The 27,415-nt window shown below is 39.2% G+C and overlaps 1 protein-coding gene across 2 annotated transcripts in view; it reads right to left on the bottom strand.

The window, feature by feature from the left end:
- Window positions 1-9,000: 9,000 nt before the first annotated feature.
- Window positions 9,001-27,415, bottom strand: part of LOC106965065 (PDZ domain-containing RING finger protein 4-like) — a 67,060-nt gene continuing 48,645 nt past the window's right edge. Inside the window, exons 4-9 of one of the 2 annotated variants that reach the window (XR_001428544.1) lie at window positions 24,350-24,450; window positions 20,304-20,364; window positions 17,500-17,601; window positions 16,576-16,704; window positions 12,080-14,933; window positions 9,001-12,039 (exon numbers count right to left, since the gene is read on the bottom strand). Coding sequence is in view for 1 of the 2 variants with exons in the window: in XM_015060957.1 (XP_014916443.1) it covers window positions 13,461-14,933; window positions 16,576-16,704; window positions 17,500-17,601; window positions 20,304-20,364; window positions 24,350-24,450 (1,866 nt within the window). In the remaining variant the exon portion in view is untranslated. Of the gene's footprint in view, window positions 14,934-16,575; window positions 16,705-17,499; window positions 17,602-20,303; window positions 20,365-24,349; window positions 24,451-27,415 lie in introns of both variants that reach the window. The other variant, XM_015060957.1, reaches the window with a different exon arrangement.

The raw sequence follows: 27,415 nt of genomic DNA, 5'->3' as shown, positions 1-27,415 counted from the left end.
GAGGTTCGTCTTCAAGGTCAGTCGCAATATATATAAAAAAAAAAACAAAAAAAAAAAACTGCACTGTGCAGATGGGAGCATTTTCAACTGTGCTCTTATTTTCCCTCTGTACGGAATTTGTTCGCCAAGCACAAAGTCTCTTGTTTTCTTAAAAAACATACTACCATTTTTAGGGGATGAAATCCCCATCCTTTTGTAAAGACACTAATGAAACTTCAAAAGAGCTGGAGTTATAAAACCAAATGCACGCCATTATGGTAGCAAAAGATAAATGCACTAACGGCTAAAAGGGAGTCCATGTTATATAAGGAGAAGAGCTGATTGAAGTGATACGTTGTTACGCTTTGATGTTTGCTCTTTTCCATCGGTTCTCAAGCACAGCGCAACTTAATATTGGCCTCACTGTGTTCACACCAGAAAGAAATTAGGAGGGATCTAAAGGTACAAGAGAGATAGTTGAACGATAACCGCATTTCAGGAGGATGAAACCAGGGTAAAATAGCTCATACATACCCTTTGAACCTTTTCACATTTTGTCTCAACAAAACCTCAAACTTCATTGTGCAATGCCTTAAAAAAATGGATTTCCCCCTTTTATGCGTTTCTCCTGTTTTAGCAAATGTTCATAATGTTCATCAAGAAATCTGATGGTATCAAAAATAGACATGAGTAAATATAAAAATTTTGTTTTGAAAAATAAAATGATCAATTGAGAAAAACAGATCGCATAGGTTCAGGGATACCCCATATGAAAAGTAATTTTCCTCTAAACCTTATAACTGGATGTGAAAACCGAAATGCTTATCCTACACTGCCGTGTAGGTTTGGCCCATACTTCTTTAAATAATTAACTCAAAAAACCCTCTTTTCTTTTTAGTCATTGACTAATGGACTCGATGGCGTTTCTCATTTTGCTGCTAAATAACTCAACTTATCTAGAACCCTAACTTGAAAATTTCTGCTGGAGATCATCATTCATGTCTCCATCAATCTGGTCAAATTCTCCAGGTCCTGAAGGAGCAAAACAAGCCCAAACATCACTGCATAATGCTTTATTTATTGATTTTTTATTTATTATTTTTTTTAAAGAAATTTAACATTAACTTTATATCCAACACAACAGTATCCACACCTTCCAAATCGTGTCACGAGAATATTTTGCCAACAGTTTCATGGATCATCAAGATGTCATTTAGTTTATGCGAGATTCGCCTTTGTCCACCATCTGGTCAACGGTGCCTTTTGCCTTTTGAACTTTCCCATAGATGAAGTATGAGAATCTTGATTACTGACCATTAGTTTTGGCCAATGTTAAACTTTGTCAGATGATCTGAAATGTTCAAGTGTGACAAAAAAGAAAAAGAAAAATTCTTGAAGTAGACAAAGATATGTCTACAGCCCCGTCTTTCATTGCGGTGGAGAGGATTATTCTGAGTCCGTGTTGGAAAGCAGCAGTGTCAGCATAATGGTGAGGTCATTACTCTGATGTTCTCCCAGCAGCTGCACTGGGCTTCATTTCCATCATCAGTCACCTGTAGCAAAGCCTGAGGGCAGCGAAGAGCTGAACTCTGCACAGCCAGGCTGTCCAGGATAAAGCTGGAGAAGATGCTTTTGATTCTTTGCCACATACTGACCATTCCAAGAAAAAAGAAACATTTTAATACAATATTCCCTCCCTCTGCCTTTTGTTTTTTTGTTTTTGTTTTTTTTTAGTAAAAATTAAAAATCAGAGGCAGAGGGAAAGATCTAAATCTAAGCGAAGTGTGATTTCTAATTTCAAAACCTCCCCACGGATTTATTTGGACGCGAAGGTAACGTGAAAGAAGCACTCGCATACTTCTGACGTTTGGCAACAAGTGGTAAACACCAGTCAATGCACCGACTTGTTCAAGTACTTATTAATTCCGAATCTGAAAGCAGAAACAGACTCTGAATAATAATAAGTTATTTCAGACGCAGAACTCTGACCCGTGACATGTGAAGAAGGAAAAGCAAAACTTTCCAAGAATTTTAATAGGATTCAGAGACAGAGAGAGAGAGAGAGCAAAATGCACAAAGGTTACAAAAGGAAGACATTTGCATATAAGGGAGGTTGAATTGTTTGCCACAGGCATTAGTCTGCTGTAGTTTTTTGGTTCAGAAATGATTGGAGAATACAAACATCTTAATCAGAGATCTTAAACAGCATAAAACCAGCAGCTACTCAACTGTGAACATTTCCAATATTTGCATGAGAAATTAATTCTCATATAGGGCAGCAAGATTTAGGATGCACTTCTAATATTTGAATATGCAAGTACCAGTTTGGGTCCTTACCAAGAACCCAGGATTAGTTATTCAATCACTAATTTCAGTATTAACATATATTTTTTAACATCTGTCACAGCTGTATCAAGGAATAGTAAAATTAAAATGGAAAAGTTTTACAAAAATTCGATATTCATCCAGAAATCTCCATGTGTGTTCAAAAGGTGGAAAACCTCAGAATATAAAGGAGGTGTATTTTCATTTTCAATATGCAATAAAGCCCAAAATACTATTTTTTTCTCCCTTAAATATTGTAGTTTTACAGTTTAAAAAAAAAAAAAAAAATTCTAATTATGTTCTAAAATATTGACATGCATTCCCCCAGTGCTCTTGGCTGAGGTGGAAACAAAACACACTCAACACTTGGTGCGGGGAGGAAATGTGCCAAATGTTTCTTAGAAACAATAAGAGATTTCAGCCAATTACGACGCACAAACTCACTCTGCAGAGAGTCTGAATACACAGAGCCCTGATGAAACCCCGAGTGAGACAACAGAGGATTAGACTTCTCAACCAATCCCTAAAACTGTTCGCATGCATGAATAATATATTCACAGCTGGCTGTAAACCAAATTTCTGCATGATGTTTTAGTACTAAATGAATTAAATATGAAATTCCTTTAATAAGTTTTTATTTTATTATTGTGTTCTTCCCTCTGAGGCTCATGGGTTTTCTGCCATATCGACGACTGTTTGCATCCGTGAGTATTTTTAATCTGTGCGACATAAAACAGAAAAAAATAATTAACTTACCAACTGTATGTCGAGGCTTCAAGTCTAATGGAGTAAATGGCTTGATGGTTTGACCGTTTAACTTTTTTTTTTTTTAAATAGTAGCGTGATGCATTGGTAGAACTTGATATCAACTGTGAAAGCTTCATAAAAACAAACAAAAAAGAAAAAAAAAACAGCATGAGTGTGATCAGAAAGTACTTTGCTTTGTTTTGGCATGTTTGAGATTTTTTAATGTATCCCTACACTGCCTCTGCTGGGCACCTCTAAGTTTCATCAATGTCAGGATGTGCACGACTGACACTGAAACCAGTGCAGGATAAGAGAGGCAGCCATAATATGCATGCAACCGTGTAATTAAAAGCAAGTATATTTTCTGCCTAAGAGGCCGTAGCATCACGGAGCTGATGCCGCTGGCTCTGAGCCAAAAAGGTATGAAGGAAGTTTGTGAAACTGTCGTATCGCATATTTTTTTATTGGTGCTCTTCATAAATAACAATCTTTTTAAATATATGACTAAAATAATAATAAGTGTAGCTCACAACATTGCCTGAGTTGGAAAAAAGCCTTCACGAGGATGTTGGCTGAACCTTTCCCCTTTGATTAGGTTTATGCTTTTGAAAATTGGGCGTTATGCATATCTAGAAATGACAAACACGCACAAATGTATCAGAAGTTGCAATGTTGGGATCGTAACTATTTCTAATCGTAATTCACTCGTCATCCGCAAATTTTGCCCCAACTTTGAAATCAACTGTCAGGTTGAATTTTTTTTTTTACCTTTCAACTTTTCCGCAAATCTGACCAATCATCTTAATGTTTTCCAGGTATGTCTGTCTGTTCTGACCAATCGCTGAGATCAGCTGAATTTTGACAAATCCCCTGAGCCCCTTCGAGTTGTAATTTTAACTTTTCTCGATGTCTCTTCAGAGCCGAATCTGCTAGATGAATTAATGTGTGATGCAAAACGGTCATGTATATCTTCTTTTGTTGTTGTTGCAAAAAAGATGTTTTGCAGGATTTGCCGATACTGTGTGCACCGTTCATGTCACCTTGAATAACCAATATGGAATTCACTTTGACAACTCCTCTGAACATGATTTTATTTATTTTACAGGTTCTGTTTCAAAAAGGTACTGTAAAATGTTATTTCCACTTTAAATATTAACCACGTTAACCTCCTGTCCTTCTTGGGAAGGTTATATGCAGCAATTTCAGCTTTTAATTTGTAAAAAAAATAAAATAAAAATAAAAAAAAAAAGCTGTTTGAAAAAGGTGCAGCAAAATCAGCAATTACAGGCATTTGACTTGTAATTGAGTCTCTCTTCAAATACTGCATAGCTCTGTGTAACTGCACCTTCACCAGCAGTCACAGCCCAATGAATCCACCGTCTGTACAGTCAGCAGTGTGGATGAAAACACTAACACTGTTTAGCAAGCTAAAATAGATGACTAACTACTGTCCAACCCAGTTTCCATCAAACTCAGCCAGCCTCTGATTTGGATAAATTGCATTAGTCTCAGTATACAGCCGACTGTAATACAAGAGTGCAGGGGGAAAATAAATGAACATTTATTGAATAGGGCAGCAGTTTTTCCTCCCATTGGTGCTGGGGTAAGTATGATTTATTGCTATTCATTGTCACTCATGTACTCATGTTCATACTGTTCTCCTTTATGATGGAGGAGTTTGGGTGTATTAAACTGACTCGTCTCCTGTTAATACACTGCTTGTGTTTAGAATATTAACACACAATATGAGCGTTTTGCTGTAACCTGCGTTATGTTACAGCTGCTTCTTAAAAGAATAATTTTTTTTTTTTAAAAATCAACAATTGGTTGAAATACTTCAAGCGTTTTTTTTTTGTTTTTTTTTTTTAATTTCACCATGATACCTCTCATCACCTCTTATTTCAACAGTCAGGAGTTTCAACACACTTAATGGGTCAGGAATAAACTAGAGAAACATCCTTCAAAATGTTGAGCAATTAGATTCTTTTCATTGTGCAGATATAATATTTCTGTCTGATTTAATCCTCTTTAAACAAGGGGTTGTCCTCATTTTATTCCTCATAAGGAGGTATAGTGGTTGTTATTTTTTCCTTTGGGTGCATTTTACAAAAAACTTTTCAGTGTCCATCCCTCTGTTCAGATTGGTGATATTTCATGAATTTTTCATTACTCATCAAATGGACAGACAAGCTTTTAAAAAGTATTCATATTTTTTTCATTACCGTGCTTTTTCTGACACGTCAGAAAACTTGACATTTGTTGTTCAAAACTTTTTTTTTTTTTTTTTTATGGGCTTAATGTAATATTCAGATTTCTAGAATATCATCTAACAAAACTACAGTCATCAGACTTGATGTAAATAAATTCACATGACCAAATTTAGGATGCTATTAAGCAACTTCTCATCTCGTTTCTTCTTTGCATCATTAATCACATTTTTCTAAATTGTAAGGATTCTTCATAGATCCACTGGGACAGTTTTTATAATGATGCAATCAAGTTCACGGTTTTTTCCCCCCCCATCTTCTCTAAAGGATAGTATTTTAGAGATCAAATGGGTTCCTTCCACAGTAATGCTGACCACTCCTCTCTGCCTGGTAAACCAGCTGACTCATCAATAACAGTCTGCATTCATTACGCGCTGCTACATCTAGCTTGATAAGACCAATTACCACAACAAGGCTCTCATGATATCAGAGATCAAAGTTTAAGTCAATTTCTAAAGTGATGTCGAGAGACACGCTGCACGATGCAAATTGCCAGTTTGGTTGCCTCTGAGATTTGCGGAGAGGAGTACAGAAAAGTACATGCTCCATCATGTGTCAAGTGGATCTAAATGTCAACAAATTCTGCCCACCCTGCATGAATAACAAGAGAGAATTTGTATTTGTATTTTTTATTTTTTATTTTTTTGCTGTTCTGGGAATCCTAAAGGTTATAAGTAAACATTCATAATAGCTGTGTGTAAATGCGTGTGTGTTTTTTCGGACTAGTGGAGCACTGAAGAAGAGGCGAGCCGCTGCTATCTGCTTGACATTTCTGTCAGCATCGGTATTTGAACTGCTGGGTAGCTTTGATAAATACCACGGCTGTCACAGGCTCGATTTTAATTACACCTGACCAGGTCTTTCAGGAGCTGCTGGATGAACTTAATTAGCTCACAAGCAGTTCTGGTGTGAGCTGGTACCGCATATGCAGCCTCTTTATTTTGTGCCTTCTTTTCAAACTTGTTGGTCTCTTAACTGCGAGAATTAACGAAGACGAGGAAAGAAAGTGGACGTGAAGAACACAAGCAGCCTACTCTCCGATGTAAAACGCAGTGGTGCATGAACAACAATGCTTTTAAATGCCACACAGTGTTGAGGGGTGGGATGAAACGTATTGGCCATTGTGTGCAGAAAATCACCGTACATGTTGCTTTGGCATTATGAAGCACTGATGAATCTAAATTAAGTTTAGTCTGAAGAGAAAATAACACCCTAATCACACCACCGCATATCTGTTTTGCAGTTGAATGACGGAGGGAGATACCAGAAATCTAAATTATGCTGCTACTTCGCCTTCCTCCACATCTGATACCTGCTTAGCCAAGTTGAAACATGTTTTTTGGGGGAGCTTTGCAATGTGGTGTGATTTCACTCCACAGCTGCTTCAAACAGGTCAGAGTTTGTTTTCCTGCACTTGGCCAGGTGAGTCCTGGTACGGTTTGCTTACAGCAGAAATAGAAACAGAAAAACCGAAGAGAGTAAGTCTCATCTCACATACGCATGATTTGCGGGCGTAGACGTGATCAGAAAACCTTTAAATCGTCTCTCTGCGTCTGTGTGGCCTCGGCAGCCTGTCCCTTATTGCTGTCTATTTCTGCATCTGTATTTTGTCTCATTTACAACGTGCTGCATAGCACACAGTCTCACTTTGTCTCATTTCGGACAGCGTCTTGTGACGGCGCCAAATAAGTGGCCATTGTGACTGCATGACACTATTCACCTGATTCGGTCCGATTTCAAAAGTGAAGTGTGAAAATAAACGGATCCAATCCCAACATATGGAAGCCCTCTGGACTGTTCTTGTGTGAGAATCCGCCTGGTGACATCACATATATAATCCACACATTCACCACAGAATTCAAACATGACAGAAGTGACCTGATAACGTTACTTTCACTCATGCTGTTCTATGGAAACACTCGGTTTATTCACCACATGCTAAATAATTTGAGTGACTCCAACTGATGTCAGCCTGACCTACTTTCTGATCAGTTTATCTCAGATTTATTTGGGAGGAGTACTCATCAACATTGAACTTACACTCTGAGTAGATTCTCAAATACAGTAAAAAAAAAAAAATGGTGAAAATATCTTGACAAAAGTAGCTTTATCTGTTATACCTTTCATCCAAATAAACATGCACTACGCAAGTCGGGCAGGATTTAAAGGGATGCACATTGTTTGCAGCCGTGACGGGCCTTTTTTCTCAGTATAGATCCATGTGATATTCACTGCATAGACACAGCAAAAAAGGAAGCGAACTGACAATTTATTCATGGGTTTATAAAGGACCATTTTCATCACAGTTGGACTTTCTGAGGAAAGTCTTGGTGTGTCAACAAAACCCACAGAAAATAAAAAAAGAGTGGTTCTGAATTGTCTGGATTTGTTCTGGATATTCTTTTTCATATCGACAGTAAAAAGCGGGCATTTCTTCCATGTAAAGCCCTAAATGCCCAGGTAAGAGATAAAAGGGGGTATACGAGTCCATTGGTGTGGCTTATGTAAAAGTAGTGGCGAGTAAAAACACCATTATTACAGTAATGAAAAACGTTTTCATCTGCTTCCGATTGTTTTCTAAGGACTTGCATTTAGGACAGGTTGAATCACTAATATTTACTATATTTTTTATATCGTGACTCATCAGATTAAAAAGAAAAAATGTTTGTGCCTCTTTTCGAACTCCTTGAAGGCTTGAGGAGTTTGTCCGTATGGAAAAGCAAGCCCAAAAACGATAACCCTCTAGTATGAAACGGCAACGTGCCGAGTTTTGGACCAACACATTCTGATCTGAGATTGCACATAAATCTGAATACGTTACTGGAATTTGCATTTGCAACGAAAAGACTGTTTTCTCCAAGTAGAACATTCAGACGGGCCTTTGGGTTTTTACTCTCATGGCATCTTCTTCTAAGAAAAAAAATCGTTAATATTTTACCAATGTCCTTAAGTGCAAGAAGTTCTCACTTAATTAGGGGGAGGAAAAAAAGTCTACTAAACAATCTCGGGGCTATGTGGTATTCATGTCGGTTCAATTTCAGTTTAGCTCCCTGACAACTAAAGATAATACAGAGACCTGAGTTCCTCCAGCTCTCCTCCCTGCACATAACAAGGCCATACTGATGATTAAGTGACTGGTGTAATTTAATGAACACAAAGCCATCCAAGTGGAAGGACATTTTAATTGAAATCTCCTTCTGTTTAATAACTTAACATATTCTGAGTGAGACGCTCTCCAAGAGATATCCGAGGTGAATGTGTTTCCAGCAATGAAAAGGGAACCACGTTCCATTTATCCACCCTGGTCTTCAACCCCTCAGAGGCTCGCCCGCCACTCTTTGCGCCGTTTACCTCGGGTGGAGCGGCACCGTGTTCCCCGAGCGCAACCCCACCTCTCCCTTCTGCATTCGCCCTCCTCCTGTCTCGTCACAGACGCCGATGAGAATAGAAAGCTGCGGTTGCTCACTTTCACCCACTTAACGGCAAACATTTCACAGGAGTCAAGAGCCAAGAAAATATATGAAATAAAAATAACTTATTTTCCAACAGTGATGTTCTTGCCAAGTTCTTTGTTTTCCAACTGCATTGTTCTTTTTTTTTTTTTCCCCAGCAGCAGCTCGACAACTTTTAGTCCTTTATCTGTGCCTAAACAAACAAAAGCAAACACTTTAGTGCAATGTCATACCAAAAAACAATAATTTATTATCATTTCTTTTGCAAAGATCACCATCATCGCACATTTCACCTTGCTACAAATGTGTCACGTATGCATTACTCCATCAGACACTAATCCAAAACGTACGGTTTTAAATTTCAAATTTACAATACGTCAGTTCAAAATGAGGCATTTCAATGAGCACTGCACTTAATACTGAACTATAAAGACGTTCAATAAAAAATTTAAAAAATTTAATTAAATAAAAGAAAATGTCTCCTCCACGGTTCTAAAGTGTTCTGAGTCCTGCTCAGTGGCAATCATCCAAACACCAGTTTAAAGGGCAAATATCATAACATTTTAGAGCCAGAAAACCTAAACATCTTTAAAGTGTGGAACAAATATAACTCCCAATCAGCCTTTCCATTGTTTTTCCAAACAGTTTCTATTTAAAGACATTGTTTTCTCGAGGCAAAAAGAGCCTTTGCTAGGATTCGTCTGTAAAACGGAAAGGCACTTCCAAATATGGACGACCATGCATCGTCTGGAATGACGGAGCGAGATCGTTTTAAAGAGAAACCAATGCAATCTGACAAATAAAATAGAATAAGCACATATTTTTCTCCAAAAATGCTTTGCACAGGAAAAGTGGACGATAGGGGAGGATCTTCTCCTCAAGCAGCCCACATTAGCGACGACATGCTCAATATGAATCAGTATTTGACCTTCTTTCCCAGCCATCATACGAGTTATTAGCTTGATTTAATTTTTAGGGCTACAAGACGTGCTGGTGTGAGGAAAATTAACTTGCAGCAATTAGGTGATGTTTTAAAAGTGATGTCAAATGTCTTTGAAATGAATGTCAGATGAATTGCAGAATAGCAAGACATTATCCATTTCACCCACTGACACCATGTTTCTGACGTCCACTGCATAGTCAGAGTGCTGATGCTCATATGGATCAGAACAACAATGTTGGTCAAAACCAGACCAGACATTTCATTGTTTGTCAGAATTGCTAGGCTGCCAAAATCTTTGTTTTTTTTTAATTTAGTTTTTGTTAAAGGGGGTAATTCACCACTGTGGCCAATTACAGGCAGACTAGACTTGGCAAATAAACCTTTTAAATCTTTTGGTAGGGTGCCAGTTTGTGACGTCTCCAAAATACCAGCGCTAAGGCAAAATCCCTTCCGACCATCTCTTCCTAACTAACAAATTTTCACCTTACAAATTTTAATTACACCTGGGGCTTATCCTACCTCTAGTTCTATTTTCTTTGGGGATCATCGTGTAATCCATTAATGCCCAATTCAGTGTTCCAGACATAACATCATCACTCTTTAGCAAATTTTGGCTCCGTTCCTGGCAGCCTTATGTTTGGTGTCTCTTTCACTATTTTTCTATTTTCCTTCTTTCTCAGTTTGGACCTAGAAACCATTTACTGTATATATTTCATGAGCTATTAACCTGAGTACGTTTGAAAATTTAAAGTTGGAAAAAAGATAAAAATGATATGTGCCCCTTAAACCTAACTGCAAACATAATTCAGAAACACCTTTAGAAAGTCTTTCAACATATCCAGTAATCAAATACTCCAAATGTACATGATATATTGTAAATAAGGCAGAAAAACAAACAAACAAAAAAAAAAACTCTCAGATTAAACGATTCTTGTTTGCTTGGAAAATAAGATCAACCCACCAATACATCATTGAGGTTAGAGTTTTTAAGGCTATGAGTAAAAGAGATTTAAATTGATGTATAAAAAATCCCAGCATGTAAAAGGAACAGTCGTGTTCATCTGTTCTTGAATATGTATTTATATATATATATATAAAAAACAAAATAAACCAGAATATGACTGCTTACAAACAGATTATTTTTTAAAGGTAAAAATGTCAGTTTCATTTTGGAATTTCAAAGATAAAAAAATAACAAATGTACTCTAACGACTATTTGATCACAGTTTCAGAATTTTAATGAGCCTCTAAACGGTAAACAAGAAACCGCACTGAAAACCGAATCTAGTCCGAAGAACGACTTGATGCCGTTTTGAAAACTCCTCTGCTGTCCTGCTCAGGTGGTGTTTGATGTGCTTTCCTGATCAAAGCTGATGTTTTTTTTTGTTTTTTTCCTGAAGGAGCTGGGATATTTTTGCAAGAACCCATCTGTTTGGCAAAGTAAACAAAAAAAAAAAGAAGATGAATCCAGAGACTAAACGATCCCTACAGATTGATATGTAATATGCATGATGAAGAGTGTTTCATCTCTTTGTAACTGCTGTATGCTTTTGTGAAACAGAGTTTCAATCACCTCAGTGCTTTCTGATGCACTCTCAGTTGAGGTATGTAAACTAGAGCTCGGAGGAATTTCAATGAGCTGAATTAGTATGAAACTGGAAATAGCGACTTTGAAGCCTTTTCATTGATTTTCATTCTTATTGTTTTGTAAAAGCCTTGAAAAGGAAAACAAGAAGTCAAATTTTAGAACATATTTGTGTTCTTTTTTTTTTTTTAACTAATACGCCTACTGCAAACCTAAAAAGCGAAGTCAAAAGTTTGGAAGTGCTTAGCTGGATATTTTCTCAGGCTGCTTTGGTTTTCTCCAATAGTTTAACAACAAGAATGTCTGAATAAGTGGAAGAGTCTGCCTAGTATTTTTGTACGTCGTCCTTTGGGATGTGATGGCCTTTTGTTAAAGGGGGTACAGATTAGACACCAAAATAAACAAATTACAGTTTGGCTGTAAAATAAGGAATAACATTCTTTTTGTAAACATTAGATCCCAAATGATCAAAGACCATTCCTAATGTTGCAAAAATGATGGTTGATTAAATTGAAATTTTGTCATGTTTCGTTTTTTTAGGAGATTAAAGCTGAGTGCAAATCTAGTTTGTTTGAAAAGATTTGTCGCTTTTCACAGTTACTGGCACCCCACGTAAAGACTTGCCTAAATCTTTAACCCGAATTTATTAAGATTGCAGAAAAATTATACACACACACACAGTTGCGTTTTCATCACTTGTGGGGACTTCACATTGTCTTCCATTAATTTCTACAGCCTAACCTTTACCATAATCCTAACCATCACAGACCAAACCACTAACCCATAAACAACAATTTCCCTCATGGGGACCAAGGAAATGTTCCCACAAGGAGCAACGGTCCCCATAACCTCACATTGTAGACAGAAATAAGTTCCCATAAGGATAAAAAAACCTGATACACACACACAAACCTCAAATATTAGATTTAAGTATAATCATTCAGTAGCAAAAACCTATCCTTTGTTGAGAAATTATTGGCACCATCTGAACTCCTGTAAAATAACTGACTCATTCTTTTAATTTAAACTTTGTTGTTTTTTTTAATTCATCAGAGCTTCCAAAAAGTTCATCCATAACATGTGGTCAGTTTCCATTAATCACTCCTCAAAATAGGGAGGATAAGAGAGCATGTCCATTCATAAAAGGCAGGGGGTGTGTGGATTTTTAGAAACCAGGAAATAAAAAATGGCTTCTAGCCTTAGCTTACCTACAGTAGCTTTAGAACAAAAGTTTAAAACTTAAATTGTGTCAAACAGAACTCGATGAAGAGCCTTCATTATCTTAGGATGTCATCAAAGTAAAACATTTTTAAAATAAGTCACAGTTACAGAACTACGGTAAAGACTGTTAGCTTGAGGTCATTGAAACCTCTAGACCCAAATTTATTATAAACATCTATTATTCAGTATAGCTTTACCAGGGGCGCTGATAATTGTGGAGAGCACTGTGCATATGAAAAACATTAGTAGCTATACATATATTAATAATTTCTTATAGAAACAATGTAAATTGTAGTTGGAATTTAACGGGCAAAATAAAAAAAAAATAATACTAAAGCAGCATCAGAAGACCATTTTTAAGAATCTCTTAAGTGTTGTTACTTGCCAACTTAATTTAATTTGCTAACATAATTTAAAAGCACTTTAGTAATCAAACTGTTAATGTAGCTCAGTTAAACTTTTGACCGACTGCTGTTTTGTACGTGGGAGAGAAACATCTTTTCAGCAAACCTGCCAGCAGCACCAGAGGAATATGATTGGCTTCAGCTCCAGAACTCAGGCATATAAAATCCGTGGACTGCAAGACAGCATTGAAAACACGGGTAAAGGAAAAATTACCTACTGCCAACCAACCACCGTGAAATATATAGTTCAACATAAATATGAAAATAGAATCGAAAAGATAGACATGTTCAGAGTGAAGTATTAAAATAATTGTCAAGAGTTTCTTAGAAAATGCCGCCATGTTTCCCAGGTCATGTGAGAAACTTGTTTTGAAAAAACATCACAAAAATGTCATGACGCCACAAATAAACTCTTTAAAAATGCTTTTTGGGATACAAAGAGTGAAAAGTGTTTCTCCGACCGTCCACTTAAAAATGCCGCATTGAACGAGGCAAGTATGTTTTACCACATGGGGTAGAATGAAGGCCGTCTCTGTCCTATACAGTAGTGACTGAGAGGAAGGCATTGTGCACCTTTGCTCCCTCGGGGGCCTTAGTGCCGTGTGTCATCAGCTCCTGGATGGTCATCCAATTGTCCAAAATCTTCTTATTGCGTTTCTTCAGCATCTTCTTGTGGCTGAGCTCTATAATACTGACTTCCTTTCGACCTTCGCTGCTGCTCTGAGGGTTCTCCCTCAAGCTTTCCAGGCGACTGCGCTGCATGAATTCTCTTCTTCTCCTCTGTTCTTTTGCCCTGACCAGGTGCTGCTTCCTTTCCTCTTTACTCCAGTACCTCCCCATCTTCATCTCACTCATTGCATCATCGTCCGTCGTCATCCCCCCGCTGCGCTCCTCTTTAATCTTCAAGGCCCGCTCCCTCAGGATCTTGTCTCTCACGGGCCTCTTGGTGATGTAGCGGGTGCCGTCGCTGCGGATCTTGACTTTCCACTCCATCTTGGGTTCGTTAATGGGCCTCTGAGGCTCTTTGCAGACACTAAGCAGGCTGAGCTGGCTCTGGGCGTACTCAACGGCTGAACGCTGCTGGATCAGCTGCATGTAGCTCTGGTAGTGGCGGGCATGGGCGGGAATGTTGGCCTGCCTCTGCTGGGAACTGTGGGAAGGGGAGAAGTAAGGAATCTGGGAAGTGCACTGTTTTAACTTTCTTTTACCCTCCTCCTCAGCCTGAGGTGTCTGATCCGACTCTGAAGGGTTACTGTGGTCGGGGCTGCTGCTTTTGCCCACAACGGGGGTTCTGCAGGGCGGTAAGGGGCTCGAGCTTGGTGAGTGGCCGGTAGCAAAGCCGCCATAGAGGTTCCTCTGGTTGGTGAGGCTGACCATTCTCTGGAGAGAGTGCTCTGGGGAGCGGTCCATGGCCAAGGGCGTGCTGCGAGAGCTCTCGGCAGTGTTGTAGGCACTGGAGCTGTCCTTGTCGGACTTTTCCATCCTCTCATTAATGTCACCCAGCTTACCCTTAACAGACTCCCCGTGTTTGGGGCTTTGACTTTTAATGGAGGGTGCAGAACGTCCCATTAAGGGAGATTGCTGACTCTTGCGCAGCTTATGGGCCTGCATAATGTTCTGGCACTCAAGTTCAATACTGCGTAGCTCCTCGTTTAGCATACGCAGCTCGTGTTGCACATCGCTCTGTTCCGCCATGCTGCACTCAATAGTACTGCGGCGGCTGTAGAAAAGGTCGTACTCGCCGCTGTTGTGTATCTGACATTTTAGCTCCAAAAGTTGCTGGAAACGATCTCCCTCTGACTCATCGCTGTCCTCGTCGTCTTTGTCCTCCAGTCGCTTGCTGCCGCTGGTGCAATGGGAGTCCTGACTGTCCCGTAGGCACCGGGACAGGCGTCTCTGGATTTGGGCTAAGACGTTGTGGTCTGAGTTTTCCTTTCTCTCTTTCAGACTTGGCAGGCTGTCTCTTGAGTAGGAAAATGTTGAACAGGAAGGCTTGTCATCTTCGGATCTCTGAAAAAGGATAAAGAAAAAATACCTTTAGTAAATACAATCTTAGGTCTCGATATCAGTTACTTTTGCACTGTCTCTGATTACGTTAGCTGCAAACTTACCGGTACATAAAAATTATGACTTTCAGGTCATAGGAACATGAATTAGTTAGCTTTAAAAGCTGCATTGTTGTTCATGCACACCATTATGTGGATCAAATGAACTTTTTTTTTTACCCTTTTGCGATAAAGTGTGCAGTGAGACAAAGGGTACAAAAATCTGTTTCTGTGCATGTTACCTACTCTGCACACTACACACAGCTCTCAGTGCAGGAGAAAGCTGCACTCAGAACAGCTGAAACACTACTACTTAAATTTTATGACATTCAGAACAAAAACATTTTTCTGCACCAGAAAACATGCACGTTGTAAGAAAATAAAAAAATCACCGAGCAGTCAAATCAAAATCAAGAGGAAGCCTGCTACCTCTAGCTCAACTCTAAATGAAAATATTCTTGTGGGGTGTTTTACAAGGATATTGCCTGAAAGATGCTTTTGCTGTCATGTTAATGTTTATATTTCTTCACTGTTTTCCCTAGTTAGTTTTATTCAGGAAGTAGATAATACAGAAATGGCTCTGATCATCTGTAGTCCATTCCCAGCCTTCCCAGTCTTGATCCAGCCCATTAGCAGATCATAACCTTCACTAACTTAACCTGATGAGACAGACATCGGATTTTGCACCATTTACCGTTACAGATCAAATTTTTCGTAGCTCAAAAATGAACCCATAGTTCATATGCACTGGTTCGGTCCATCTGAAACGAGATATCTTAATATGTTCTGGTGAGATCAGAAGCCACCAGTTAATCTGCTGATGGAGGAATCTGTTCAGTATATTCCATATTAATTATGAATGATTTTACCATTCTTTTCTTTATTCCAGTTTTCTTCTAGCTACCATCAGTTTATCTATATGTAATTTAACAAAAATGAATCTACTAAGACAATGACAAATATCATTTTTGCTGTTTTATATATAAAAAGTATTTACGTTTTAAAACATGCAGGATGTTTGTTTTCAAAGATTTATGAAAAGAGGGGGATAATCGTGCAGGCAGCATAAACCTGCATCGCTCTCTTCACTCTTGTAGTCAGTCTAAATTTATTCTACACCTTCCCAACGGACACAAGTTTTTTTTGTGTGTGTGAGAAAGAGAGTGAGAGAGAGAGATATATACTATTTTACAGCTCATGCTTTGGGGATCGTCTTGTTTCTGCCACGTCTTTGAAGTTTCATTTGTACGGATTTTCAACGAATGCTCTCGGTCCCACAAAAAGAGAATTTTAGATTATGATTATTAATGTTTGGAATTTAAATGGTTCAGTAGTCCCAATTCATAAATATTCATTTAAATTAGCTTTTTTTTTTTATTCAAAGGACAAAGCCTGTTTTCAATCATCCTTGCAAAAAAATAAAAAAAAGACTCAAGGTAGACTTCATTGTCATTTTAAACTAACTTTGCGTCAATGTCTTCTTCTTCGTGAGGTGGTTTATTCCATTGAACCGAGTAAAAGCCCCTTGTGTATCAAATTAATTTCAGGAAATTTTGAAAAAACCCCCAAAAAAAACAACTGCTGGACCAACACACGTTTCCTCCGACCTGCTGCTTTTCCTGTTCTTCTTGTAAGGCAGCTAATTCCATCTCCTCTCTCCGCTGCTCCTCCAACATTTCCATCTTCAGCTGCTCCAGGAACTCGCTATGCTCATCATCCAGCCAAGCCTCTTCCAGCTGGGGGTGAAAGCATAAGGAAAACACATAGTGGAGAAACATCGGTGGGGAGGTGGATGATGGGAATCAGAGGAAAAAAGAAAAAAAAGGGAAAAGCATGATTTTTCACGGCCCAAAGCCTGTGACAATACAGTGCCTTAAAACAAATAGCTGGATTTTCCAAATGGGTGCACAAATGGGATTTCCTGAAAAATGCCCCTGCGTGGGTTTAAAACCGGAAACCACAGCTGTGTTTGAGATTTAGCTTCTGTTTCCAACAAAAAAAAAAAAAAAACTGCTGATCTTTCAACTGCACCAATCCAGTCTGACGTGCGTAAAAACCACCGTTTTTGACCTTTTACCTTTGCGTCATCCATCAGGCTGTTTGATCCGAGCCGAACGGTATCCGTATCTGATTACTCCACGTTTACTACTGGAGGAGCCACTTAATTACAAAGAGCCTACTAGTGCTTTTCCTGCTCATCTGCACTGCGGCAGAGTCCTTCTACTTACTCGTCCCTGGCCTTGGGCCTGAACTCACTCCACATTAGCATGCCATTAGCTTTTATGGCTTACCATTGGAAGTCAATTACTGTGGCGCTACATAAAAATAAAACATGATGAGGTGTCCCAGCGGTGGCTTCCACCAGGAGAAGTTGTGTGCTTGGTGGGAAGGGGGGGCTGTTTGGCCATCCGGGAATGGTAAAGCTTGCTCTGAGCAAATAATGCTAATGGAAAACCCTCCAAGTTGTATTTCATAAAACGTTTGCCTTTAAGTCAGCTGTCACTTGGGTATAAAAGCGTAGTGAGTCTAACCTGCATCTCAGGTCGGGCGACCAGTAGTACGATGTTCCTGAAGTCGTCACTGGAGAGAGCAGCCATTGCTTCTTCTCTGTCTTGCACATCATTGCCGTTTATCTGCAGATGGAATTACAGAAAAAAAAAATACCACAAGAGCAAAGTTAACAGACGAGCAAGAATGAACATCCACAAACACACAAACCAATAAAAAAAAAAAAAATTAACTGCCCAAAAAAGGATGTTGTCTTCTTGAGGAGAGAGTAAATGCTGGCTGTTTCTCGAAAATGCAAACCAGGAAGCAAGCCGTTACCATGAATTAGATGGCAGAGTCGGAGCGCTCACCAGAGTTTCCGCAGCGCAAACGAATCCAGCCATACAATTAGCCGACCACTGACATGTGGATTCCTTTTTTTTTTCTTTTCTTGCCCTGAGAATAATGGTCCTGTCAGCAGCCGATAATGGGGCAGGAGTACTGGTCCGTTCACAAACACGTGCACATGCCTCATCCTGGCTACAATCAGCAGCACAACTCATACTAGACTCAACTGGGCAATTGCCTCAGTAATGGTTATGCATCCAGCTCTCGCATACCTTGTGCAATTCGGTCCTCTGTCCATTTGTCATCGAGGTTTTCCAAAACACCGAGGTGCATTTGCATAAAAGAATATATGTCATTTTTCACTGCTGGTGGTGCTCGACTAAATACTGGTTAAAAATGTGTTCTGTTGTGCTATTTACTCCGTAGACCCTACCATTGATCGAGTCATTTTTAAATAATAGCCATCAGAGTCCAAGCTTAAGTTCAACTCCTGATACCTGTTATTGATGTGCTGCTGTGAGATTTTATGCAAGTCAAAACAGACTGTAAACTGTTTTGTAGTTTGTGTTGTCAAGATTTTTTAACGAAGGTCTATTGTTTTGTGTTAATCCAGCCATATGTGTATTCTTTATCAAACTTATTTTACACACTGTACAACAACAACCAGGCACTTTACCCTTGCACAGCTTTTGTGTGGAGCAGAGTTGTACACATTATGAAACAATATGCGTAAAATATTTGGAAAATTGCTTTCAGTGCTAGTTTTGTTAAGTTTAATGATCAAAGTATTATGAAAGCAGATTGTAAGGATAGTAAAATTACCGATTATTTTACCAATGGTTCTGGATGAAAGCATCGTCAACCAGAAAGAGACTTGGGTCTGTTGAAAACAACGGATGTACGAGTCACTTCAGAGATGCCCTTAAGAACAAATTGCTTATAATATCACATAATGTCACTTCCAAATATCTGAAGTGGAACACAAGGACAGTACTAATATACAGCTCTGGAAAAAATTAAGAGACCACTTAAAATGACCAGTTTCTCAGATTGTACTCTTTATAGGTGAATGTTTGAGTAAAATGAACTTTGTTCTTTTATTCTATAAACTACTGACATGTCTCTGAAATTCCAAACAAATATTTAGCATTTATTCACAGAAATGGTCAAAATAAAGAAAACATGCAGTGCTTTTAGATCTCAAATAATGCAAAGAGAACAAGTTCATATTCATTTAGAAACAACAATACTAATGTTTTAACATTAACAAGAGTTCAGAAACCAATATTTGGTGGAATAACCAAGAGGTTTTCAGTGGAGTTCAGTTCAGTGGTCTCTTAATTTTTTCCAAGAGCTGTACATTGTTGTGTGTTGTTTCCATAATTTTTTACACCTGATCCAATAAAAGGATTCAAATGCATTAATCTTAATGGTGTGTTTGAATTTGACTTTATGTTGGAAAGTTCCTGTTCATCAATTATTCAGATCCTTGCTGTGTTACTTCACCACTACTTTAATTCCACCAGAATATACGGCTCGTATATTTTTGCTATTGATTAATCTGGTGTAGCCTGAATTATTTAAACAATTTTAAAGAGAGTTTGCATCGTAGTGGGAAAAGCAGAGGTATATTTTGTGGCCCCCTTCAAATTATTTCCACTGAACACACAGAGGTTGAAAGCGAAGTCATTTCGTGACAACACTGAACGCATCAACAGAACTGAACCGCAAGTCACCCTGAAGACGCAGCGGAGCACAAAGTCTGAATAGATTTAAAGTGCTGCCATTAACTAAATGTTGTGTTTAGCAAGTTATGTGGGCAGTCGGAGAGCCTGGACGCATTAATTAAGGCAGACGGATATCTGCGTAGTCAGATGCGAGAATCAGAGGGATGAGAAACAGTAATTAAAGCACAATGTAACCGTATCTGTTCAAAAACACAAACATGCAATTATCAGAACACCAAATAGGTTCTATTTTTTTGTTTTGAGTTCCTCTTATGACAGAAGCGAGAAAAGTAAAATCCTTAATGAACCCCTAACAATAAAAACAGGACGCAATCAGTCCCTTCCTGCTGTAATGGTTGCAGAGAGCAGCTTTTCTTCACCATAAGGCCTGACAAATGCTGCTGGTGATGCTCTCTGCTCTCAGCACTGAAGATGAAGTTGGAGGCTAATGGCAGTCACAGCCTCTGAGCCATCACACAGGAGGCAACGAGCTGCAACACAGCGCCGTCCTGAAGCAGAACCCTTACAAAAAAAAAAAAAAGCCCCTGTTGCTGCTGAGTCAGTAACTAAAACAGCCAGGGGGGCATTTCTTCCCCCTTAACAGTCACAGCGGGGGCAAGTTCCCACTATAATGTGCTGCCATTAAAAATAAATGTGCTCTCTTGCTGGAAGAGGCCGGTTCAGTAAAACAAGACAACACAAGAATCGTTTTTTTGTTAAGCCAAAGATGGACTGGTGTGGAGGAGGTTGGCGACCAGAGCCGAATGCTGCACCTGTAAGATTCGATCCCCTTCTCGGATCCGCCCGTCTCTGGCGGCAATGCTTTTGGGTCTGGCCGGCACACAAAAAAAAAAAAAAAAAAAAGAGTTTAGACAGAATGTTCTGGAGAAACAAAGAGGATATTCTTTGTAACATTCTAGTCTGTAGATTTGTTTCGTAGTGTTTAGGGGAGGCGTCAGACCTAACATTTTGGATCAGATTTCTGATCTTTTTTTGAAATCTATTGAAAATATTTACCACTAGAGTTGTCAGCAGTGACTGTTTCGTTCTTTTTTTTTTTTTCCCTCTCCCTAGAAGCATCTTCAAAGGGCGTCTCTGGTGTTTAGGCTCACTGCATCAACACAACCCGCTTGCTCTTCTCGGAAATAATGGTTGCCAACAAGGGGCAGGAAACTCTTCTCTCGCCCTATAAACAGCAATTTGAGGCAATTTGTTTCCACTTCCTCCAATCAGACTGCAACTCTAAGGCGGGCTGTGGAAGTAAGACACTCCATCTTCATGATAGTTCCCTCCCACACGGAGGAACGCTCGTTAAACCAGAAGCAACGTTCTCAGAAAGGAATCGCTGAAAGACTGGAACAGAAAGGAGGTGCGGCGCCTTGCAACGGTTTTCGTATGACTGGCTTCTTCAGATATTATTGGACGTTTTGGGGGGATGGGAGGGAAATAAAATCTAAAAATCTGAAAAGGTGTGGCTTGCATATGTTATTAGCGGATGTCGGTGGCTAGCAGAGGAAGGTGGCGCTATTGATAAGACTAACTAGTAGCATCAGCACTTTAATCCCAGTTTAAATTCAGCTGTTTGGTCAAGACCCTTTAGGTTTGTTACAGAACATTAGTGAACAAACAGCATCATGAGCAGAGCTGTCAGCTACTCCATAAACATGACCTGTATGGAAGAGCGACAAGAAGAAAACCATTGCTTCAAGAAAGCTACCAAAAGTCCCTTTAGTTACCACATGGGCTACACAACAAATACGCAGAAGAAGCTGCTACGGTCAAGTGAGACCAAAAATTTAACTTTCGGCTTTAAAAACATAAAAAGTCAAATGCTGTAGCTAAAATTCACACTTCTGACCACATGATGTTGGGAAGCTGGTCAGAGTTGATTGGAAGATGTTCACCTTCCAGCAGGGTGACGCTATCCAGAACCTTACTGAAATGGTCTGGGTATATTTAAAAAAATGATAATAATTGAAAGGTTAATTTATTTCAGTAACTAATTCATTAAGTGAAACACAGTACATAGATGAGACCGTCGTTTCCAAGCCGTTGTTTCTGTTAAATATGTTGATTTTCTGATTACATTTGATGAAAACAAAACATTTGAAATAAGAATATCACATTATATCGATAAACAAGATTTAATGCAGAAATGAAAAGTATATTCAATACCTGGGAACTTTTGTAATAATAAATTACATGTTCTGGTTGTCATAAAAAAAGAAAGGCGCAAAGGTTATGAATATGTAAGCAAGGCACTGTAAGAAGATGGGAGTTAAGAGTAATCTCTGAAAAAAGGAAATACAATAAAATAATTGATGCTATTACCTAGTAATTGATCAATAAAAAAAACCAAAGTTGTAAGTTCTGTTATTAAGGAAAAACCTTTTTATCACTGGTTCCTTTTGCTAATAAAAGATCAGACTGTGTAATATCCTCCACCATCCTGTACACGTTCAGTCAGCTCATCTGAATGCAGCACTGTCCTTATCTAACTTTTTTTTTTTTTTTAAACAAAATAAACACATATATTGCTGTCAAAAACCAAAGCGGGTTGAGATTTATATTCAGCTCAGCTCTCAAAGCCAACACCTTGCATGGTTGGAGAAATCTTCAAATGAAGCCGGGGAGAAAGTTGAGGAGAATCGTGAACAGTATTTGAAAAAAAAAAAAAAAAAGTTGTACAAAAACAGAGAACAAGTCTTTTTTTTTTTCTTTTTGCGTCAGAGCCGTCTTGTTCTCGGCTTCTCTGAGGTTCGCTGAATAACACACTCAACTACAAAAAAAGCACCGCTGGTTTATTTTTTATGGGTTTTTTTTTATGCCTTTCTTTGCTTGGTGGTCATCTCATCTTGGCAGCTGGCAGCAGAATCACGCATGTTAGATCATCTGTTTGGTAATGTAATTTGTGTCTGATGAGATTTCAATTTTGAAATACCGCAAGCAATAAAGAGACCCGCTTTGCTCACATGAATACTAAAGTAAATCGTAAATTGGTGGATGAATATGAAATGTCACATCTGATTTAGGCTGAGAAGCACAACATTGCGCCGGGGTCCTCTGATCTGGATAGATGATTGTTGGTTTCTACAACAGAGTTTAATATGTAAACGAGAAACTTCAAAGAAATGAGATATTCCCGGAATATGCATAGAGCTTTTGCCCCGAGAGGTTTAATATTTTCATTTTCCAAACGGCTAGCAATCAAAGCTTTAGCATTTGGGAGAAAAGCAGCAAAAGGGAGACGGAGGGTTTATGTGTCTATCATGTTTTCATGTGAAGAAAACCTACTTTGGGGAAGACGACGCATCTATAGTATGACCTCATTTCTCACCTGTTTACCCCTGAAGATAGGCACTAATCCTTCACAACTCTACAGGTGTTACAATGGATGGATGGATCCGGTTGCTCAGCTCTATCATTTTCTACCACCTTGGGAGGTGAATCCCACTTTGACTCAGAAGGTCTCCAGTTCATATTCCACATGCATTGCTTTCCCAACATCCTGCTGTGAGATGCTAAATTGTATCTGGGATCTCTTTACACAGCCTGCACCAGATATCTTGATACCTCAATTTCTGATAGGATTAGTGTTTCTGTGCTGTCTTTCAGGCATGTTCAGGTCATTTCAGACCCTTCAGCCATTTCTCTGTGGTGCTTCCTTCAGAGCCAGGCCTCAAAAAAGTGCCAAACTCCAGTTTTTGAGGGCCGGTGTCCTGCAGCCTTTTGGGTGCTTCCCAAATACAACACTCTTGAATCAAAGGACTCAATTATAACTCCTTGTGCACTCGCTAATGATTATGTGCTTATGCTGTGTTGACAGAGATCATACATTTCCAGGTTTCAGGACACCGGCCTTCATGGACTGGAGTTTGACACCTGTACTATGGAGGGTTTTTCTACCTGTAAAGATAACTCCAATTTCTTCTTTTACAGTTTTCATTGTCAGAGACATTCACATCTTCCTGACTTATTCTTTGAGCGTGGAAGTTTTATCTTGGACCAGTTAGTTTGATGCTCACGGGTCCTCCTCTTCCTTTAATGTAAAGACTGTGATTAAGTAGATTTTGGGTGGAATCCACCATAAGATGGTGAGTTTGGCATTTTAATATGGATGTTACCATCACTTTGAGAACGTCCAGCTACATTTGTCCAATCCGAATGAAATTTCAATGTCCCTGCTGTAGATCACCTTGAAGTTGTCCATGTAGTGGAGGCGAGTGACGGTGACCCCATTTCTGAGTTGGTATCCGTAGCTGGTCTTGCTGATTAGCTGGAGGATGGGGGTTCATTCGGGTTCATGCAGAACAGCAGAGGGGCACAGAGCAGCTCTTTGGTACATGTCACGTTTGATTGAGAGTTGCGCAACGGGCTTGAAGTTGGCATCGAGGATGGTTTCCACAGCCTCGTGGAACAACAAAAGCTCTCAGAGTGTTATTAACCTAGAACAGTTTCATTCATTCATTCATTCATTCATTCATTCATTCATTCATTCATTCATTCATTCATTCATTCATTCATTCATTCATTCATTCATTCCAGGATCCAAGTGCGTGGCATTGAGTTGCAGGTTTTCTTGTAATCAGTCCAGGCAGGGCACGGATTTGTTTTTCTGGTTTCGCAGTCTCAGGCGATTGTTTTGTTATCCACCAGCTGGGGTTTCGCTCCTCTGGTATATTTACCAAAGCCTTTTTGCGTCTCTGACATTTATTGATCTAATTCATGCACGATGTTTTCAGCTGTTTCACAGTAATTCAAATGGAGCTATTAAATAATAATTAATGATCGCCTTAAAATGTCTGTAAATCATGTACTAACCTCACTGACATAGATGGCCACATCCTCCTCTTCGTCCGTTCGATAGCACAGAGTGAGGCCTAGTTTCTCATGACAGCTGAGACGACAAAGTTCGACTTCCTATAAAAGGGAAAGAGAAGAATGGTTGAAACCGTAAACACTTCAGAATAATCTTGAGGCACAGCAATAATGGCGACAAACAAAAGCACAAACGAACGGCTTTAGTCTTCTACTACCTACCTCAGGTAAGTTATGAAACTTGATTATTTACGGACGTTAATCTTTATCCTTTCCCTTTTCCTCACAAAAAGGTTCTCCGTCATTAAGCCACTTTAGTCCAACTCTGCACTTTCACTTCGACCACAACAGGAGATGAAGCCAAACACCAAACAGCACCAGCCCCTGTCCTATTTCCTAACCCCTGAAACATATCAAGGGTGTTTGAGGGAATCAAGTGTGAAATGGCCTTCCCTCCCAAGGTCTTCATTAGAGCAGAAACACAACGTCTCTCAGCAGCAGGAGCGAAGTGGTTGAGTGGAGAGGAGGATGGAGCGGGGCAGAGAGAAATGAGGTGGCGGCGAGGACTCTGGCAGGACTCACAGGGGTCTCGTATAAAAAGAAAGAGATCCATTTTGTCTGTGACAAGTGCAGGTTGGCTGGTTATGTGTGGTAGACGTGGCATGGCTTTAGGTATGCGAAGGGGGAAGGGATGAGACGAAGGACCGAAAGAGGAAAAGGCCAACTCTGCTTTGGACTTTGTTTTTTTTGTGCTTTAAGATCGCTGGCTTCTGAGAAACATTTTAGGCTGGAATATCATTTTTGTGTCTCCTTTTATGTCTGTCCAACATAAATGTGTTTAATAGGTCAATCTCAGGAAACAGAATAGCATAAAAAGTTATTTCAGAAACTCAATAAAAATAAAAAAAATCATGTTCAATCAATTAGATTGTGTTCCAAGAGTTGCTTGTTAGATTAAAGGTACTTTTTGAAATCTTTAATCAGGCAGTAAACATAATGTTCATAAAGCTCATTTAAACAAATACTTTTTTATTGATCTGGTGTAATATTCAAAATTTTGCTATGGGTAGGCAAAAAAATAATATCTTAATGACATAAATAAAGGCTTGAATATATGAATATAAATCTATAGAATGTGTTTCACTAAGTGAACTGACTTAAATCAACAAATTAACTTTGCAATATTATAACATGGATTTTACTGTAAGTGGATTAGACAAAAAGTGATTTATTTCATTGATGCAATCCCAAAAATTCTATTTCTCAGAAATTTTTACCATTGCATAAAAAAACAAAAATAAAAATAATTTCACCTCACAAAAAATGTAAGTAAATTAAATCTAATTCAGCAGTTGCACAGTACTTTCCATGAATGACTTCATCAATGCATCTTGGCATAAGGAACACAGCAGTTGTGGCCGATGTTCTCGTTATGCATCTGTTATGTCCCTTGAAATGCTCTCACCCGTCACACTCAGCGCCTTGTAAATCTGAAGCTAAACTCTTAAATAGCCCTCGTCTTCACAATCTTTCTGAAGGTTGCAATTTTCCCTCTTGCTTCTGTACTATTTCACTACCACATGTTTTCCTTCCACTCCACTTTCCACTGATATGCGCTCTTTAAACACCCAGCTTCTTTAGCTGTGTGGTTTCCTGTCGTCGTGGACGGTGTCAGAGCGTCTTCCCAACGATCGTCAAGGCCATTACATTTATGTACTGAAAAAACCCAAATGCTACTTATAGATTAAACAAACTAATATCACAATAAAAATTGGTAATATACATATGCAAGTTTCTCTTTTTCACGTCAACTTTTTGGCTGTATTTCTAAATAGTTTAGATCCACCTGTATATTTTCACACAGGCGCTCGAATAGATCTCTCAGGTGTTTTTGGAATTAGGTTCCAGCAGCTGCACACTCCACCGTAGATACTTGACCTCAAAACTAAATCTGAGCGCAGACACAAACCCTTGGTTTGCTCCAAAAAGCATTGCACATTTGGAAAACAAGCAAAAGATGTCATCCGGCTGTCGTTTGTCATTTCATAATTTCTGATGTGCCTTTAATTAAACTTTGACAGACATGGTCAGAACTTCAAATGAATGAGACATGGAAAAGGACAACTACATGTGATGCATTCTGGCTGAGCAGATTAGGTCTAAAAAGAAATGATAAAAAAAAATTAGTCATTAATTTCATCAAAGAGGTTTCAAATTGGTGGGGTTGGTAGGGAGATTATTAATGAATGCTCCAGAAGCACTAAGGCGGTGGCGGATGTAACTGGAGGTGTGTGCTGAGCACATCGTGCATGCTAACGCGACGCGTGAAGTTGAGGGAAATCAGAGGGAGATACTGAAATCACTTGCAATCTCTCAGAGAGGTCTCTAAAAATAAACTCACACAAATTGCCTGTTGGTTGTAAGGCAACTAGGAGGTGCGAGCAGGTGCTGCGTGATTTCTGCCTGCAAAACAAGACCGAAGTTACTTATGACTAATAAATGACTGGATGTGGCAGAGGGGACCTGTGGCAAGAGGATCACGGGAAACAGATTGCAGCTATTCCCACGTAGTCTGTGTGTATTTAACAATGTCATCCCTTCTTCTCCATCAGATGCTTTTGAGTTTTTTTTTTTTTTGCTTTAAGAACATTTTGCGTGGAAAAGAAAAACACCCACTCACTCAGATGCTTCTGTAAAAGGTGTCTGCCTCCTGAACCATCAAAAACACCTCCTCCGATCTGTTGCCTCTTTGATTTTTTTTTTTCTCCCCTCCTTCCTTCGTTTCCCAGTCGAGCTTTCTGCCTCTCAGACGGAAGACTGCGGGCCGACAGTAGATTAATGGCTGTGATGGTGTGATTAAGAGGAAGATTGCTGGCCACCATCAAAGCACATCTGATGCTGTCATGATAATCGCGCCTTTGATTACTGGTAATTGAAAAAGCAGTTGCCAAATGCGTTGATGGCTACCACTGGCAGAGAGAGAGAGAGAGAGAGAGAGAGAGAGAAAGAGAGAAAGGGGGGGGGGGGGGGGGGTGTTTCGGGCCTCGGGGTTTTTCTCTCCCTTTGA

This window comes from Poecilia latipinna, unplaced genomic scaffold, assembly GCF_001443285.1.
Source record: "Poecilia latipinna isolate Pla-1442-1.1 unplaced genomic scaffold, P_latipinna-1.0 Scaffold1758, whole genome shotgun sequence".
Classification (NCBI taxonomy): Eukaryota; Metazoa; Chordata; class Actinopteri; order Cyprinodontiformes; family Poeciliidae; genus Poecilia; species Poecilia latipinna.
Note: the sequence above shows the minus strand (reverse complement) of the source record. Positions and strands in the feature narration are given on the sequence as shown.